This window comes from Babylonia areolata, chromosome 8 (genome assembly GCF_041734735.1).
Source record: "Babylonia areolata isolate BAREFJ2019XMU chromosome 8, ASM4173473v1, whole genome shotgun sequence".
In the NCBI taxonomy this organism is placed as follows: domain Eukaryota; kingdom Metazoa; phylum Mollusca; class Gastropoda; order Neogastropoda; family Buccinidae; genus Babylonia; species Babylonia areolata.
Genome location: NC_134883.1, coordinates 32,373,953 through 32,388,763, shown reverse-complemented (window position 1 = coordinate 32,388,763; position 14,811 = coordinate 32,373,953). Strand labels below are relative to the sequence as shown.

General features: G+C 43.1%; 2 protein-coding genes across 3 annotated transcripts in view; one reads left to right on the top strand and one right to left on the bottom strand.

Moving 5' to 3' along the window:
• Positions 1-7,977, top strand: part of LOC143285154 (uncharacterized) — a 9,196-nt gene extending 1,219 nt beyond the window's left edge. For both annotated transcript variants that reach the window (XM_076592384.1, XM_076592383.1), the window contains exon 2: positions 6,643-7,977. In XM_076592384.1, the coding sequence (XP_076448499.1) occupies positions 6,668-7,750 (1,083 nt within the window). In that variant the 5' untranslated portion in view covers positions 6,643-6,667 and the 3' untranslated portion in view covers positions 7,751-7,977. The remainder of the gene's footprint in view (positions 1-6,642) is intronic.
• Positions 7,978-8,279: 302 nt separating this feature from the next.
• LOC143285153 (uncharacterized) lies at positions 8,280-14,501 on the bottom strand. Its single transcript, XM_076592382.1, has 4 exons — positions 14,189-14,501; positions 12,781-13,344; positions 11,675-11,874; positions 8,280-10,246 (listed from the first exon to the last, which is right to left on the bottom strand). The coding sequence occupies exons 2-4, from the start codon at positions 13,006-13,008 to the stop codon at positions 9,961-9,963; spliced, it is 714 nt and encodes a 237-aa protein (XP_076448497.1). The 5' UTR covers positions 13,009-13,344; positions 14,189-14,501; the 3' UTR covers positions 8,280-9,960.
• Between the last annotated feature and the right edge of the window lie 310 nt (positions 14,502-14,811).

The following is a 14,811-nucleotide window of genomic DNA, read 5'->3' as shown; positions in this document are numbered from 1 at the left end:
TTGCCGTGCATTTCGGCCCTGGCACTTCGCCTTCACCACTGAAGCTACACACAGCGTCTCTCAGAATGTCCATTCAGCCGACACTAACACTTGAACAGCGCCTCAATCGCAACTTGTCCAATCTTCTTTTTAAACTTTGTAAAAGGCCTCTACCTTTTAGAGAGCCATAGAGCCTCCAGCAAACCTATAGCAGGGTATCTAACGGAACTTGTACAATACCTCTCCTGGAACCTTTTCAGGGCTTCTGACCGAACTTATACAAGTTCTCTTCCATAACTAGTATACGACAATCGATCAGAATTTGTACAGGGCGTCTGTCAGAATTTGTCCAGGACCTCTAACAGAACGTGCATAGGACCTCCATCAGATGTTGTACCGGGTCTATGTTCAGACCCTCTACCCGATCTTGCATAAAGCCTCTAGCAGAACTTGCACAGGGCCTCTGTCAGAACTTCTACAGAACCTCTATGATAACTTATGTGGGGTCGATACTGATCTTGGTAAGAGACTCTACCAGATCTTGCAAATAACATCTATTAGAATGTGTACACAGTTTTTTTTTTGTTGTTTTTTTTTGTTTTTATTTTTTTTTTTTTTTGATAGGCCAGGACCTTGATCACAAGGTGTTCAGGGCTTGCCAGGCTGTCTCTGACCTGTTCGCCTTCCGAGGGCATCTTCCGAGAGGTTGTGGCTATCCTGGCAAAGCCCTGCCAATCCACAGTTCCCCTAGCAACCATATCTTACCACGAACATTTTCAGAAACTGTACAATAATTTTTTTTTTAATATGTTCTTTTTTAATATCATTATGAGACCTATAACTGTTCCCATAAAAATAACAAACTACAGTCAACGTGTTTCTGGTCGCATGTTAAAAATGTCTGAAGAATACCCCTTGAATATGCAAAGAAAACAAACACCCTTTTGTTTGTCTCGTTTGAACTTGATTGGTTGTTGTTCATCCATCAAAATTGTCCAAACAAAGTGATGGTGAATATTCTTTTACACATTTCAGCGTCATAACGATGTGTTTCAATACCATGTTTCACTAGATGATTATTTACATACTAAACGAGTTCAGTTATATTTTTCAAAACTATAGTCCACGTACGCTCTTGAAATAACAGAACATTCTCCTGCTGCCTCAGCACAGGTCTTGGAGCCACAAACTGAAGACTGAGACATGGATGACATCTGTAGGACACGTACGTATGCCATCGGAACAAATATAAAGACGAAGAATACAAAGTCGAGTGCCATTCACTTCATTGATCAGGTACAGCTTAAAGATCATTTATCAGTTTTCGTTATCACCACAAATATCTCTCAAAGTAATCGACAACAAACATATTATGAAAACATACATTTTCTTAACACTAAATTCTCCATGTGTCTGCCAGAGATAGAGAGTCTTGAGTCTTGGAATGATTCATTTAGAACAAACCTACCAAACAATGCTGATACAAAATATATATCTTTACAGCACCATTGTTGCCATTCTTACTTAGCACCGTATTAAAAGATCCCATAAAAAGCAAAAAAGTTGTCACAATGTAAGCTCTGAACAGACTGAAGAAACTTACACGCCACACTATACAGAAGGCTTCTCTTTTGTTTCTTTCATCCAGGAACATAACAACTGGACAGTGACAGGTGAGGTCCCAATGATACACGTGGCCCACCTTCAACTGATTTACAAGGATAAAGTTTATGGGGTTTTTTCACTTCATTTATTTCCACTGCCTTTACATTACTATAATTCTAATTGAAAAAAAAAGAGTTACTATTGTTTCAACAACAACAAAAAAAGATCAATAACCAAATTATGTGCCATTTACACTTCCAGAGTAATTTACACTTCTAGAGTAAATACATGAGTGAAGGGAAAGGAGTGATAGGATATGTTGTCGTAAATTGTAAGGCAATGTTTTCCTTTTCCTCGTCTCTCCTTCACAAAAGAGACGGATAATATAAACATAATCATCCAAACTGCCATTGAATGTCATCCATTTACACTGTTATTTTTCTGCCTGTGTAGTGTAAACTGAAGCATCTTGTTATTTCTTTTCACACATGTTCCTGTATCGGTGCTTGGTGTCAGACGGGCGCAATAGCCGAGTAGTAAAAAAGTTGGACTTTCAATCTGAGAGTCCGGGGTTCGAATCTCGGTAACGGCGCCTGGTGGAGTAAAGGCTGGAGATTTTTCTGATCTCCCAGGTCAACATGTGTGCAGACATGCTTGTGCCTAAACCCCCTTCGTGTATATACGCAAACAGAAGATCAAATACGCACGTTAAAGATCCTGTAATCCATGTCAGCGTTCGGTGGGTTATGGAAACAAGAACATACCCAGCATGCACACCCCCGAAAACGGAGTATGTCTGCCTACATAGCGGGGGTAAAAACGGTCATGCACATAAAAGCCCACTCGTGTACATACGAGTGAACGAGAGAGTTGCAGCCCAGAAGGGAGACTAAGAAGGTGCTTGGTGTCAGAATCACGAGTATCAGGAATCCCGTCTGTCCACTCCGGTTGCACCCCTCACCCAACGCACAGTCGCTGACAGAGAAACACGGGATAACTCTTTGACACGTTATCAAACCTTAAAAGGATAATCCGCATCGTGCAAAAATATCTGCTTGTCTCTCCCTCCCCTCCCCTCCCCCCTCCACCCCCGCGCCCCCTCCCCCACTCCTGCCCTCCCCTTCCTGCCGTCCTTCTTCCGCCACGCCCCCCCTCATGACCTTCACAGTCTGACAGCTGAACTGGGTTGAACCCTCACTTCCTGGCATCCCTACACTTCACTCGGAACACACTGAGCACGTGATTCCTGTAGCATCATTGGATCAGTGTGTTACTGGAGTGACGGGAGGGGGGGGGGGGGTCACGCTTCACTGTGACACTGTTCGAGCACAAGCAGAACCTCGCTGGCTTCAGAAGTTAAAATTAATCAAACGGTAGCGGTCATAAAACTACCCCACATTTGACACGCTGACACACAGCCTTTTCATCCTCCCGGTCGAGGAGGACCACTTGAACCTACTGGCAACAGATCATGTGTCACCATAGCCGAAAAGTCCAACACGTTTTGAAGCATCGACCTCGATCCGTCTGTACAAGTACAATGTGCTATATTCCGATTGAATACGTACCAACTCCCTGTCAGACCACAGGCACTAGCGAATGTTTGGAGCACAAAAAAGGGTAATTACTCGTCAATGACTTGAACGTGCTTCGGTAGGTAAGTGTCTTTGTTGCAGTCAGTTATTGATTTCGCATTTGCTTCTGGCTTCAAGTCGAGAACATGCCGATATACGTGGGAACATTTATCACAAACCACAGACTGGTTTATTCCTCCCAGTCGATTATCAGCATCGTAACATTGTATAATGTTGACATGTGTAACGTTTTCTGGTGGTGTGTGTGTGTGTGTGTGTGTGTGTGTGTGTGTGTGTGTGTGTGTGTGTACACATCTGCTCATAAGGCTTACCTACTGGGTAGAAGCTTTTTTGACCAGCCCATTATCCTGAAACATTTCCTGACAGAGAGCAGGGGTAAGTGGATGAAGGAGGGGAAGGAGGGGGGGGGGTGAGCGGTAAACTTCCTATACATTTGTTGTAAAACCCTTCCTGAGAGAAAAACGGCCATCTGAATATGTTTTCAAATCCAAGAATGCTATGAAAAAACACCTACTCATGTCCAAAAGAAAAAAAGCCGGCTTGCCACACATCAAATCGACAATACTATCACGGACGCAGAATTACCGTAAAAAGTCAAAAAGTTCACAAACGTACAATTCTTCACACTTTCCACATACTTACCTTCTGTTATTCTTGTTTTGTTGGTCTGGCTGATGGCCGTAGACACAGCTCTCATGACAATTCCATTTAGAGACTGGAACCGGAGTTCTTCAGAAACTGATATTCCAACTCTGCAGTAAATCCACACACAATGTTAGGTATTCGGAGAAAAACGTAAAGTGGGGGTTGGGCAAACGTGACTTTTATCACAACGAGGAATCTCACGTACGCAGCATCTAATTTATAACCACCTGTTTGGGGTTGGTTTGGTTTTTTATTGGTTGAAGCTCATTTTGTGCGAGTCATCAACCAGTCAGACAACAGTGTGACATTAACACATCCGTGTGCTGCTCACCCAGACTGTCGATCTTGATTGGAAACGTGAAAGAGGAAAAACACGTGCTGTTTCCATGGTAACTTGCATTTTGACCCTTGTTGAGTTCTTATTGCTCAAGTGACAAAGTTTGGGTGGGAAAGGGAAAGACTGGATTTTTGACTCACTTGTGTAAACAAAGTGAGTCTCTGTTTTAACCCGGTGTTCGGTTGTCTGTGTGTGTGTGTGTGTGTGTCTGTGTGTGTGTGTGTCTGTGTGTCCGTGGTAAACTTTAACATTGACATTTTCTCTGCAAATACTTTGTCAGCTGACACCAAATTAGGCATAAAAATAGGAAAAATTCAGTTCCTTCCAGTCATCTTGTTTAAAACAATATTGCACCTCTGGGATGGGCACAACAACAAAAAAATTAAAAATGGGGGGAACTGTGGTTTTTGGGTGTTTTGTTTTTGTTTTTTGGGGGGAGGGGGGGCGTTGTTTGTTTGTTGTTTGTTGTTGTTTGTTGTTGTTTTTTGTTTGTTTTTTGTTTGTTTTTTTGTTTGTTTTTTGGGGGGTTTTTTTTTTTGGTTGTTGTTGGTTTGTTTGTTGTTGTTTTTTTGTTGTTGTTTTTTTGTTGTTGTTGGTTTCTTTTGTTTTGTTTTATTTTTGTTTTTGTTTTTTTGTTCAGTTGTTTTTGCACTGTCTTCAAACCTCATTCCCTTATATAAACAACAAGTGAAGCAATGGTGACACGGTGTCCTGAAAATACCACAAACATCCTCCATGTGGATACATACCAGAGACGTGGATAAGCAGATCATTCCGGTACTTTTGGCAGGCACTCTGCATGTCCATGTTTTGGTTCGTGTCTGTGCAACCTTCACAGAATGGGAGAGCGGTTTGTGTCTGTTGGCTGTTCGCTTCTCTCTTGGTGGGGGCCTGGTTCAGAGAGCGGCAAGTCTACAGATCGCAAAAAGAAGCACATATATTAGCAGAAGATATCAGATCAGATCGTGTCGGATTTTTTGTTATCGCCCCATCAATTTACTTGATAATAGAATATCAGCAGAACAAATCAGATCAAATCGTGACGGATTTTTGTTATCGCCCCATCAATTGACTTGACAACGGATTATCAGCAGAAGAAATCAGATCAAATCGTGTCGTATTCATCTCCCCATAGATTGACGTGACTCGTTTGTTCTTCTTGGTTAATGATGGGGTTAATAACGGGACATCGGGGCTGCGATCTGTTGATTCTCTTCATTTTTATCATAAATGAGCTCCTAGCATATTTGTGGGAGTGGAGGAAGGGAGAGAGAGAATCAGACGGGCAGAGATGGAGAGGAGGGGGAGGCAGTGAGAGACGTTTATCATTCATCAAACCGTTTGGGGATGAATGATATAAAGCAATACAACATGTTGATGAAAGACATGCTACTTTTTTGTAATGTTTTGTATCAGTATACAACACAATGTTTTGCGATTTTTATTCGATGAGACAGGCAAAGACATCATAGTGGTTGCAAGTTTTGTAGAAGTGTACAGAATCTGTTTCAGTATTTGTTGCTTTTTATTTTTTATTTGTTCAACCAGTGAAACACATAGAAACATAAAGCATCGATGCCACTGTTGTAGTTGCTGACGCCGCAGTCACATCAGACGTTAAGGAGATGAGAGGGTGGGATTTTTGATTAGCGGGATCTTGACTTTATCAGTCTGGAACCTAATTTGCTACCTCTGTGGTTCTTGAACATGTATCACACATGAAAAACAAACTAAAACAAATACTTGAACAGTAAAGCAGTGAAGTTCGTCATTCATCTGACCCATTGGGTGACATAAGACAGCACCATATATTAACACCAAACAACATGATCATTCTGTATTTAATGTGCTCTTCAACTCTTTCGTTGTCTAGAAAAAAAAAGACTTTTCAATATTCATTTCATAACAAATGTGGGGATAAGACAGGGAAAGGGCAAAGACAGGAACTTGGGGTTCACTTTATCTTCTCTATTGGGGAGGGCCAATCGCTATGCATGACATTACTCGAGTCTCGTTCCCTTAAAAAGACTGGTTACATGTCAGGCATGACAGTGAGCTGTTCTTCAGTGGGTATCAAGAGACAACCCCTATGCTACATATTTTAGTGCTATACATATAACACAGAAACTCAGTATTGACAGTGGAGCATTGTGGCTTGTTATCGCCACTCTGTTCGACTTGTTCAGAACAACAGTTCATCTCGTGTATGTGTGTGTGTGTGTTTGCGCGCGCGCGCTTGTGTGTGTGTGTGTGTGTGTGAGAGAGAGATATCTTTAAGATTTAAAATCATGGTTTCAATCGCAGGTCCTTGTATCTTACCGAACAAGAACACTAAGAATGTTAAAGCACTACTCAGCATTGTACTGATGACATCTTTTTCATTGCTTTTCATTTGCCTTTCAGTCTGTTCACTTTCTGATATCAGATTCAGCTTCAGAAGTAGATGGATTGAATAAAAATCTCTTTTACTTTTATTTGCAGACGTTTTATTTCCTAACACTACCCAATGACTGTCTGGGTCGAAACAAACGGGTCTGCAGTCGCAAACTGCAGTGACGTCACTTGCGACACCAGTGGCGTCATCACTTACGTCAGCAAAGGTGACGAAGAACCAGGCATTCTGAGCGACGCCACTTACCGCGTCGTCGAGAAGGCCCTGGACTGCGGCGGTCGGCCGTTTTTCTTCTTCATTGGCGCCCCCACCAACCTGCTCAACATGATCATCTTCTTCCGCCAGGGTCTTCGGGACCGGATGAATCTCTGCCTCTTCTCCTTGGCCTTCGTGGACCTGATGTACGTGACGTCAAAGTTCATTATGGCGTCATACTGTTTCGTGGGGGAAGAGAACTTCATGCTGCGCGAGGTGTGGAAGTACACGGTGAGGAAGAACGTGGTGAACTTCGTGTTCGGCTTCCTGTACTCCTCGGGGTGTCTGACCATGATTATCGCCGTCGAGAGGTGCGTGGTGGTCGTCTTGCCCATGAAGGCGGCCACCATCATGAAGACACGGACCATGGGGTTATTGATCGTGTTCTCCATCCTGTCCATGAATGCTTTGTGTTCCGTCTACTGTTTCAAATACGATGTATTAGTCTTTGATGACGTCAACACAGGGAAATTCACCGTGATGCTGACAGCATCGGCGTACTACAAGAGGTATAAATTCGTCATTGACTTCGTCGAAAACATCGTCCTGTCGACCATTACTTTTGTCAGCTTCTTCGTTGTCTCCATCGCAACCTGCGTCACCGTCATCAAACTCCGAAACGCTATGGCGTGGAGGCAGCAGTCCGGGACGGCGACGTCGGCAGAAAGGCGTCAGATGACGCTGGTGAAGATGCTGGTGACGTTATCGTGTATCTTCGTCATCTGTGCCACCCCCACCATCTGCGTGGCTCTGGCCAGGCTGTTCGTTTCCGGATTCTGGGCGCAAAGCCGTTACCGCCGGATGTATTACGTCACACACATTGGCGCTACAGTCATCCTCATGATGAACAGTTCCGTCAATTTCTTCGTCTACGTCACGCAGTCGTCACGATTTCGAGCAGAGTTGCGGGTCTTGTTTCTGGGTAAAAAGGCGAAAAGCTAAAAAGCAAGATGACCAGCAGATTTTTCTGCGAATTTTTCTTCGAAATATTTAATACTTCATACGACTAAAGGTCAAAAGACAAATTGTTGAACAATTATTTTAATGACTAATTTAGTAAATCGTGACATGGTTGTCTTTCCTTTGTCCACCATAATTGTACGTTCATCAAAGAAAGACATGTTTATTATTCCTGTTCACCTTTTTCCAGTCATATCGGTCGTTTTCAATCAAGCATTAAATTTTATACGTGTCCTTTGAAGTTAATATCAAATGACTTTCTTATAATGATCAATGATTGGAAAGTCAGTGTAATAAAGCATTGGATATCACACTTGTCTCCAAGCAGCTGGTTTGCAACAGAACGAGTGAATGTGTGTGTGTGTGTGTTTTGCTTTGTTTGTTGTCTTTAGTTGTTGTTTGTTTGTTTGTTACTGGGGGCGGAATGAAAAGGCAGACATGCAATGACTGAAACTTTGAACAAATTTTTAGTTTTTAGCATGCGTGGATGAATTCCTCTGTTTTTAATTTGTCTACCATTCTAATGAAAATCAATGGATCCATTTCCCATTGTGGAGCATGAAAATATGACAAACACATGAAAACAGCGATTTCACATCAAAGGATTTTTTTTTGAAGTCATGTGATTTGCAAATGCACTAATAAGTGGTATAACGGTAGGCCGACATTTTAAAAAATCAAAGGTATACATAGTAAATCAACATTGTTAGAACTACCGCTGACTTACTCACTCATTAAGAATTTTATGTCGCAAAAAGCTCACAGGTATCGCATCACATACAAATGAACGTAAACATCATTCCACATTTTTCAACCAGAAACTTGCGTCCATGGCATACCAGTGGAAATGACTAGAAATCATAAAGATGGACAAACATTATGTTTTCTTGAAATGGACAATAAACAGAAAAAACAATCATTTCCATTCAACCAAGCATACATGCAATTACTGTACTTCAGGTCAAAGATATGGAAATGACGGTAAAACCTATATCAGTCATGAAGGGGGGAGGGAGGAATGTAGGGAATGAACAAAGAATGGGGGTGGGGGAAGTTAAGGGAAAAGGGTAAAGAAAGGAAGGATCGTTGACATCCTGAATAAAGAACGAATTAATAAATGAATGAATTATGATGATGATACGGATACTTATAATCATAGCGCCTATCCTCAGTCAAGAGACCAAGCTCTAAGCCCTTAACAAACACGGAATCAGTTTGCACAACACGCTGCCTACCTGGGTAAAGCTGACTGAGAGCTACCTTTGGACGCTCATCATTCGTTTCCTGTCATTCAGCAAGGTTTCAGTTACACACACACACACACACACACACACACACATACATACATACATACCCGGCCACGTAGGCAGCCACATGTTTTCGGAGATGTGCATGCATGCATGTGTGTGTGTGTGTGTGTGTGTGCATGTCTCTGTGTGGTAATCCCATCAATGATGTTGATCACCAATGCTCAATTGTGGGTCCACTCCTCGACACCGGTCATCAACCGTTTGAACGACTCTGTGTGTGTGTGTGTGTGTGCGTGCGTGCGTGCGTGTTGTATTTTCAGTTTACCTTCTCCAAATGGATGAAAAATATGTATTGTATTGTATTGTGAATGAATTCCTTCATATGTTAATCTTGATGAAAATTAATTATATTAGTGTGGCACGAATTTGAAGTGTTTTACTGACTAATTCTTGTGTACCTTTAAGTGGTGTAGCTGATTTCGTGTGCGTGTGTGGCTTGATCTGAGCAGAAGTTATACTGTGTCTACAATACTCGAATAAGTGTAATCGTCTGTTGTTCACCTATGCGTACGAGCGAGTAAAGTAGTGACATTGATAGTGTGTCATCATCACTGATGATATCAAGAAAATGTTACAAACGGAAAGTGTTCACACATTAAAGAGATGGGTGAAGACAAAGAATACCGCATTTTCTGACCGCGACGAAAACTACAGGCAAAGTCATTATTCTGGACACCTGATGAGGTTTCTGTGGGGGAAGGTAAGGAAGAAAACTGGTCGTCCTGAGAGGATTAATACACTCAGACTCTCAGTATGGGGTCCTTGATACACTCGAGTCACTGTATTCGTTTGTTGTTTGTTTTGGCAACAACAAAAACACACACACAAAAAAACACACAAAAAACTTCTGTCATAAACACACTGGTTGTCGCCCCTTCCCCTTCACTTGATAGGGGGCAGCACTGCGTGTGGGTTAAGGTTCTTGCCGGCTGAGGACGGGGCGCCACTCATCCACGTGTTCTCCTTCACCATCTGCACGGTGACGGCCTGTGCCTTGTTGGCAAGTCCCCGCAGGGGCGGACCCACGATGGACCGTCGGAAGGGGGCGGGGGGAGGGGGAGGGGTGGGCGACCTGTCCTCCTGCTCATCCTCGAAGGCGTAGTCCGGTTTAGGCTTCGGCACGATGTCCACGATAGCCTCCCGGTTTTTCGTAACGGTGTCAGCGTATCTGAAAAGATTAATAAATAGTAAAGAGTGGTAACTCTCTCCATTCACAAGGTACACAACTTCAAGTCAGTGCTGCTTACGCTACCGATTCAGCTTGCACACGGGTAAATAAAAGGAACATTGGAACAAACCCAGACACTTCCTCAAAAAAAAAAAGCGCCGGGCCTGTCATACCGATCATTTGACATGTGCACACAGCAGCAAAGACAGAAGAAATGCACAAACACAAATTAGCTTTGATTCAAGACTGGCATAGCCTCTTTAATCCTGAACAAGCCACACAGAACACATGGACAATAGAGAACGAATACATGGTTGCCTCGGTGGTTTTTCAACTGGAAATTAACAAACGTGTTTATTTCAGGACACTTCGTGGGGGCCTCCTCAAGGCCTGACTAAGCGCGTTGGGTTACGCTGCTGGTCAGGCATCTGCTTGGCAGATGTGGTGTAGCGTATATGGTTGAGTCCGAACGCAGTGACGCCTCCTTGAGCTACTGAAACTGAAACTCGTGGGGGACACATGAAATCTTACTTATTTCATGTAACCAGTACAAATATAATTCACATTTGGTATTCTGCTCTTTTTTTTTCCAATGGCCACACTGAAATATGAGTCAGGAGATGGAGGTTAGAAGATTTGTTGGTAGAAAAAGTGTTGGATTGTGTTTGTTGTTTGGTTGTTATTGTTGCAGGTTGTGTGTGTCCTAATTCCTCGTACCGTAGAAATGTATTCCTCTGCATAACTAACGTACGGTGGGTACTTAAGGATAGCGTGAATGTATGTGAGAGGTGTATGTTTTCGTGTGGTGATGTTAGCTCTTGGTTTCAAGTCATTAAAACATTTGATATACCTTGGCAGCATCAAATGAGTCCAAGACCTTCAAACACCTACAGTGGTCAGTTTAGGAAATGTCAACACTCTCAAAGACGCATCACTGAAGTAAATGATACCCCACTGCATGTTCCAAATATGTAATGAAAACAGTGATAACATCTGGACGGGGTGGAAATGCAAAAGCGCAATCTCAAAACCGCTTTTGACGGGCGCAATAGCCAAGTGGTTAAAGCGTTGGACTTTCAATCTGAGGGTCCCGGGTTCGAATCACGGTGACGGCGCCTGGTGGGTAAAGGGTGGAGATTTTTACGATCTCCCAGGTCAACATATGTGCAGACCTGCTAGTGCCTGAACCCCCTTCGTGTGTATATGCAAGCAGAAGATCAAATACGCACGTTAAAGATCCTGTAATCCATGTCAGCGTTCGGTGGGTCATGGCAACAAGAACATACCCAGCATGCACACCCCCGAAAACGGAGTATGGCTGCCTGCATGGCGGGGTAAAAACGGTCATACACGTAAAAGCCCACTCGTGTGCATACGAGTGAACGCAGAAGAAGAAAAAACCGCTTTTGACTGAAGATCAAAACTCACTTATCACGGCATTCCTGCACCAAAGATTCCGCTTTCCTCTTGCGCTGGTTCTCAGGGTCAAGGGTGCGGGACATGCGCCGTAACTCGTGCCGGAAAGCGTGCAGCGAGTAGTTGTCGTTCAGAGCGGCCTGGTAGTCGGCCCTAGCCTGGATTGGGTGCTTCTGCACCACGAGTTTGTAGGCTGTGTAGCGACGGTACCTCTGAGGATAGGAAAGGAATTATGGTGGTTATATAGTGTTATAATTGTCGTCCTCAGAATAATCATTACTAAGAATAATCATAACCGCTAAAGCTCTTCCAGTCACAGTCATCATGATGATCACAACTGAACATCATCATCATTATTCTACTGTGTATTCGTGTACATCTACACCGAAAACACACACACACACACACACACACACACACACACACACACACACTGAAAAGATTTTGAATGATTATTCATTGCTTAGAATGTTTTCAGAAATTTTAAACTCCAGTCCAGTTGGTATCCTCCTTTGATGTATTACAATTAATGTTGTTATCTATATTTACATTGTTGTAGGTTAATACCTGTTGATATGCATATACATATTCCCCCCCCCCCCCCCCACATTACATCTCATTCAATACACACCACAATCTCTTTACTTTTTCTTATAATAATCTACCTTTCCTCTGTTACATAACATGAACACTTTTTTACACTAATATTCACATGCACTCCCTTTCCTTTATCCACTACTTGACTCCTTTCCGTCTAAAAACACTTATAGTGAATAGACGTTAAACTGAAGATAACACACACACACACACACACACACACACACACACACACACACACACACCGGCACGACTACGTTAGACCACTACACTACACTACACTACACTTCATCAAACCACACCACACTACATAAAACTACACTATACTGCCTTCAACTCTCCCCCCTCACCCCTAACCTTTAAACTCCACCACGCACAGGTACCCCCACCTTCCTCCTCACCCCCCCACCCTCCACCCCCCTTCGCCCCTCCCCTACCCCCCACCTCCCTTCCCCTCTTCCCCCCACACCCCTCCACACACACACACACACACGTCAAGACCACCACCACCACCAGCACACCTCAACGATACGCTTGCGGGCCTGCTCTATCTTGACGGTGCTGAGGGAGGAGTGACGGTGGATGTAGGCCTGCTGGATCCGGCTCAGCTTGGCCTCCAGGCTGTTGCGGACCTTGATGCGTCGGAGAGAGGCGTCCGAGAAGTTGGACAGCTTCATGAAGCGCGAGTTCTTGCTGAAGCCCCCAGAGTCCTGCTCCGTGGACACTGAGGGGTTCCACACCTGAGGCATTGCTGTCGTTGCTGTTGTTGTTGTTGTGGAGGTGGTGGTTGGTTGGTTAAGTTGTTGTTGGTCGTGGTGCTGCTGCTGCTGTCGTCGTCGTTGCTGTTGTTGCTGTTTTGGAGGTGGTGGTTGGTTGGTTTAGTTGTTGCTGGTGGTGATGATGGTGGTGGTGGTGCTGCTTCTGGTGTTGTTACCGTTGTCGCTGCTGTTGTCGTTGCTTTTGCTGTTGTTGTCGTTGCACTTTACTTATGTAGTTGCAGCTGTTGCTGTTGATTATGTTGCTGTTGCTGTCTGCTAAAGCCGGCTGCGAGTATTGCTGTTCTACTGCTGCTTCTGCTGTTGTCGCTGCAAGTTAAAGAAGAGTGCGATAAATAAATGGATTATTTGTAATATACAGGTATTTCATTGAAATGTGGGCAGTAAGATTGATAAGAAACTGACAAATGAATACACCGGATTTGAACACGAAGACACACTGACAGACAAACAGGTGGGCAGATAGACGGACAGACAGAGACACAGACAGACAGACAGACAGACACACTGACAGACACAAAGACAGACACATACAGATAAACAGATAGATAGATAGATAATCGATAGGTAGATAGATAGATAGCTGCGCGTACTTGTGGACAGAAGTGACAGACGGTTTTTGTTGTTTTTTTTTTGTGTTTTTTTTCTAGTTTTTGTTTTTGTCCAATACCACATACAGTGGAAAGGCGAAAAACTGAAAAATCCACACAACCAGACAGGCAGGTCGTAAGGGCAGGTAGGTATATATCTGGATGAGTGAGATGGAGGGCTGAGTAATGTTTGAAAGAGTAGATGGTTGTCAAACTACTGGTGGCTGGACCGGATAAAAAGAAACAAAGAGATAAAAGACAACAAAACTGAAAGGAAGAAAAGAAAGGAAGTATGAATGAATGAATGAATGGATGAATGAATGAAACAAATAAACAAACAAGTAAACGAAGACTAAAATCCTCATGGAAGATTTTTTTAATGAATGAATGAGACAAACAAACAAGTAAACGAGGGGGAGGGGGGGAACAAACAAAAAAAACCCACCTCACGGAATAATTTCCAACACTCCTAAAACTTGGAAGAAACAATCCCGCACCTCCCTCAAACACCCTCCACCCCCAAAAAAGACAAACGATAAGTTATAAAGCTGTAGGATACTTACCTTATCAAAAAGCTGACAGACGAAATATGTGTTGAGGATAGGCCAAATCCTTGTACACTGCAAAATGTCACGAAAACAAATAATCACTGGCGGCTACAGTCGATGTGTCTATTGTACCGAACAGGTGCCGTCAAAAATTATATGCCTGTGTTTTGTACATTGAAACACAATCAAACAAAGCTAAACTGTTTTAATATTGAAGATACGTTATGAAAAAAATGTTCAAAGTGCTCGTCATCTTCTCTTCAAACTTTTCCTATCCCTGTTTCTGTTCCGTTTTTATTTTCCTCCTCGTCTTTTTTTTTTTTTTTTTTTTTTTTCTTTCTTTTTTTTTTTTTTTTTTCCTTCCTCGGTCTTTTTCTGCTGCAGCTTCTTTTGCCCTTTTCTTCTTATGATCAGTTATCCACAGTTGCTTGACCGCATTTAAGTCCAAACAGTCGGTCTCATTACACGGTAGCAGCTCACCAACTTTGGTCCAGACCTCAACTCAGTGTAATTATATCGCATCTGGCAGAAATCGCAGCTTGATTGCCAACGGATTTGTTCGTCTGCAAAGGGTGAGGAGAACGCCGGGAGTAGGGGAGCCCACTCTTATACATTGACCCGCGGGTAGTGGTGGGGGT

Coding starts and splice junctions, on each gene's coding strand:
- LOC143285153 (XM_076592382.1), bottom strand. CDS start 13,008: ATGCCTCAGGTGTGGAACCCCTCAGTGTCCACGGAGCAGGACTCTGGG. Junction 11,875..12,780: donor CCCGCAAGCGTATCGTTGAG/GTGTGCTGGTGG, acceptor TCCTATCCTCAG/AGGTACCGTCGCTACACAGC. Junction 10,247..11,674: donor GTGCAGGAATGCCGTGATAA/GTGAGTTTTGAT, acceptor TAATCTTTTCAG/ATACGCTGACACCGTTACGA.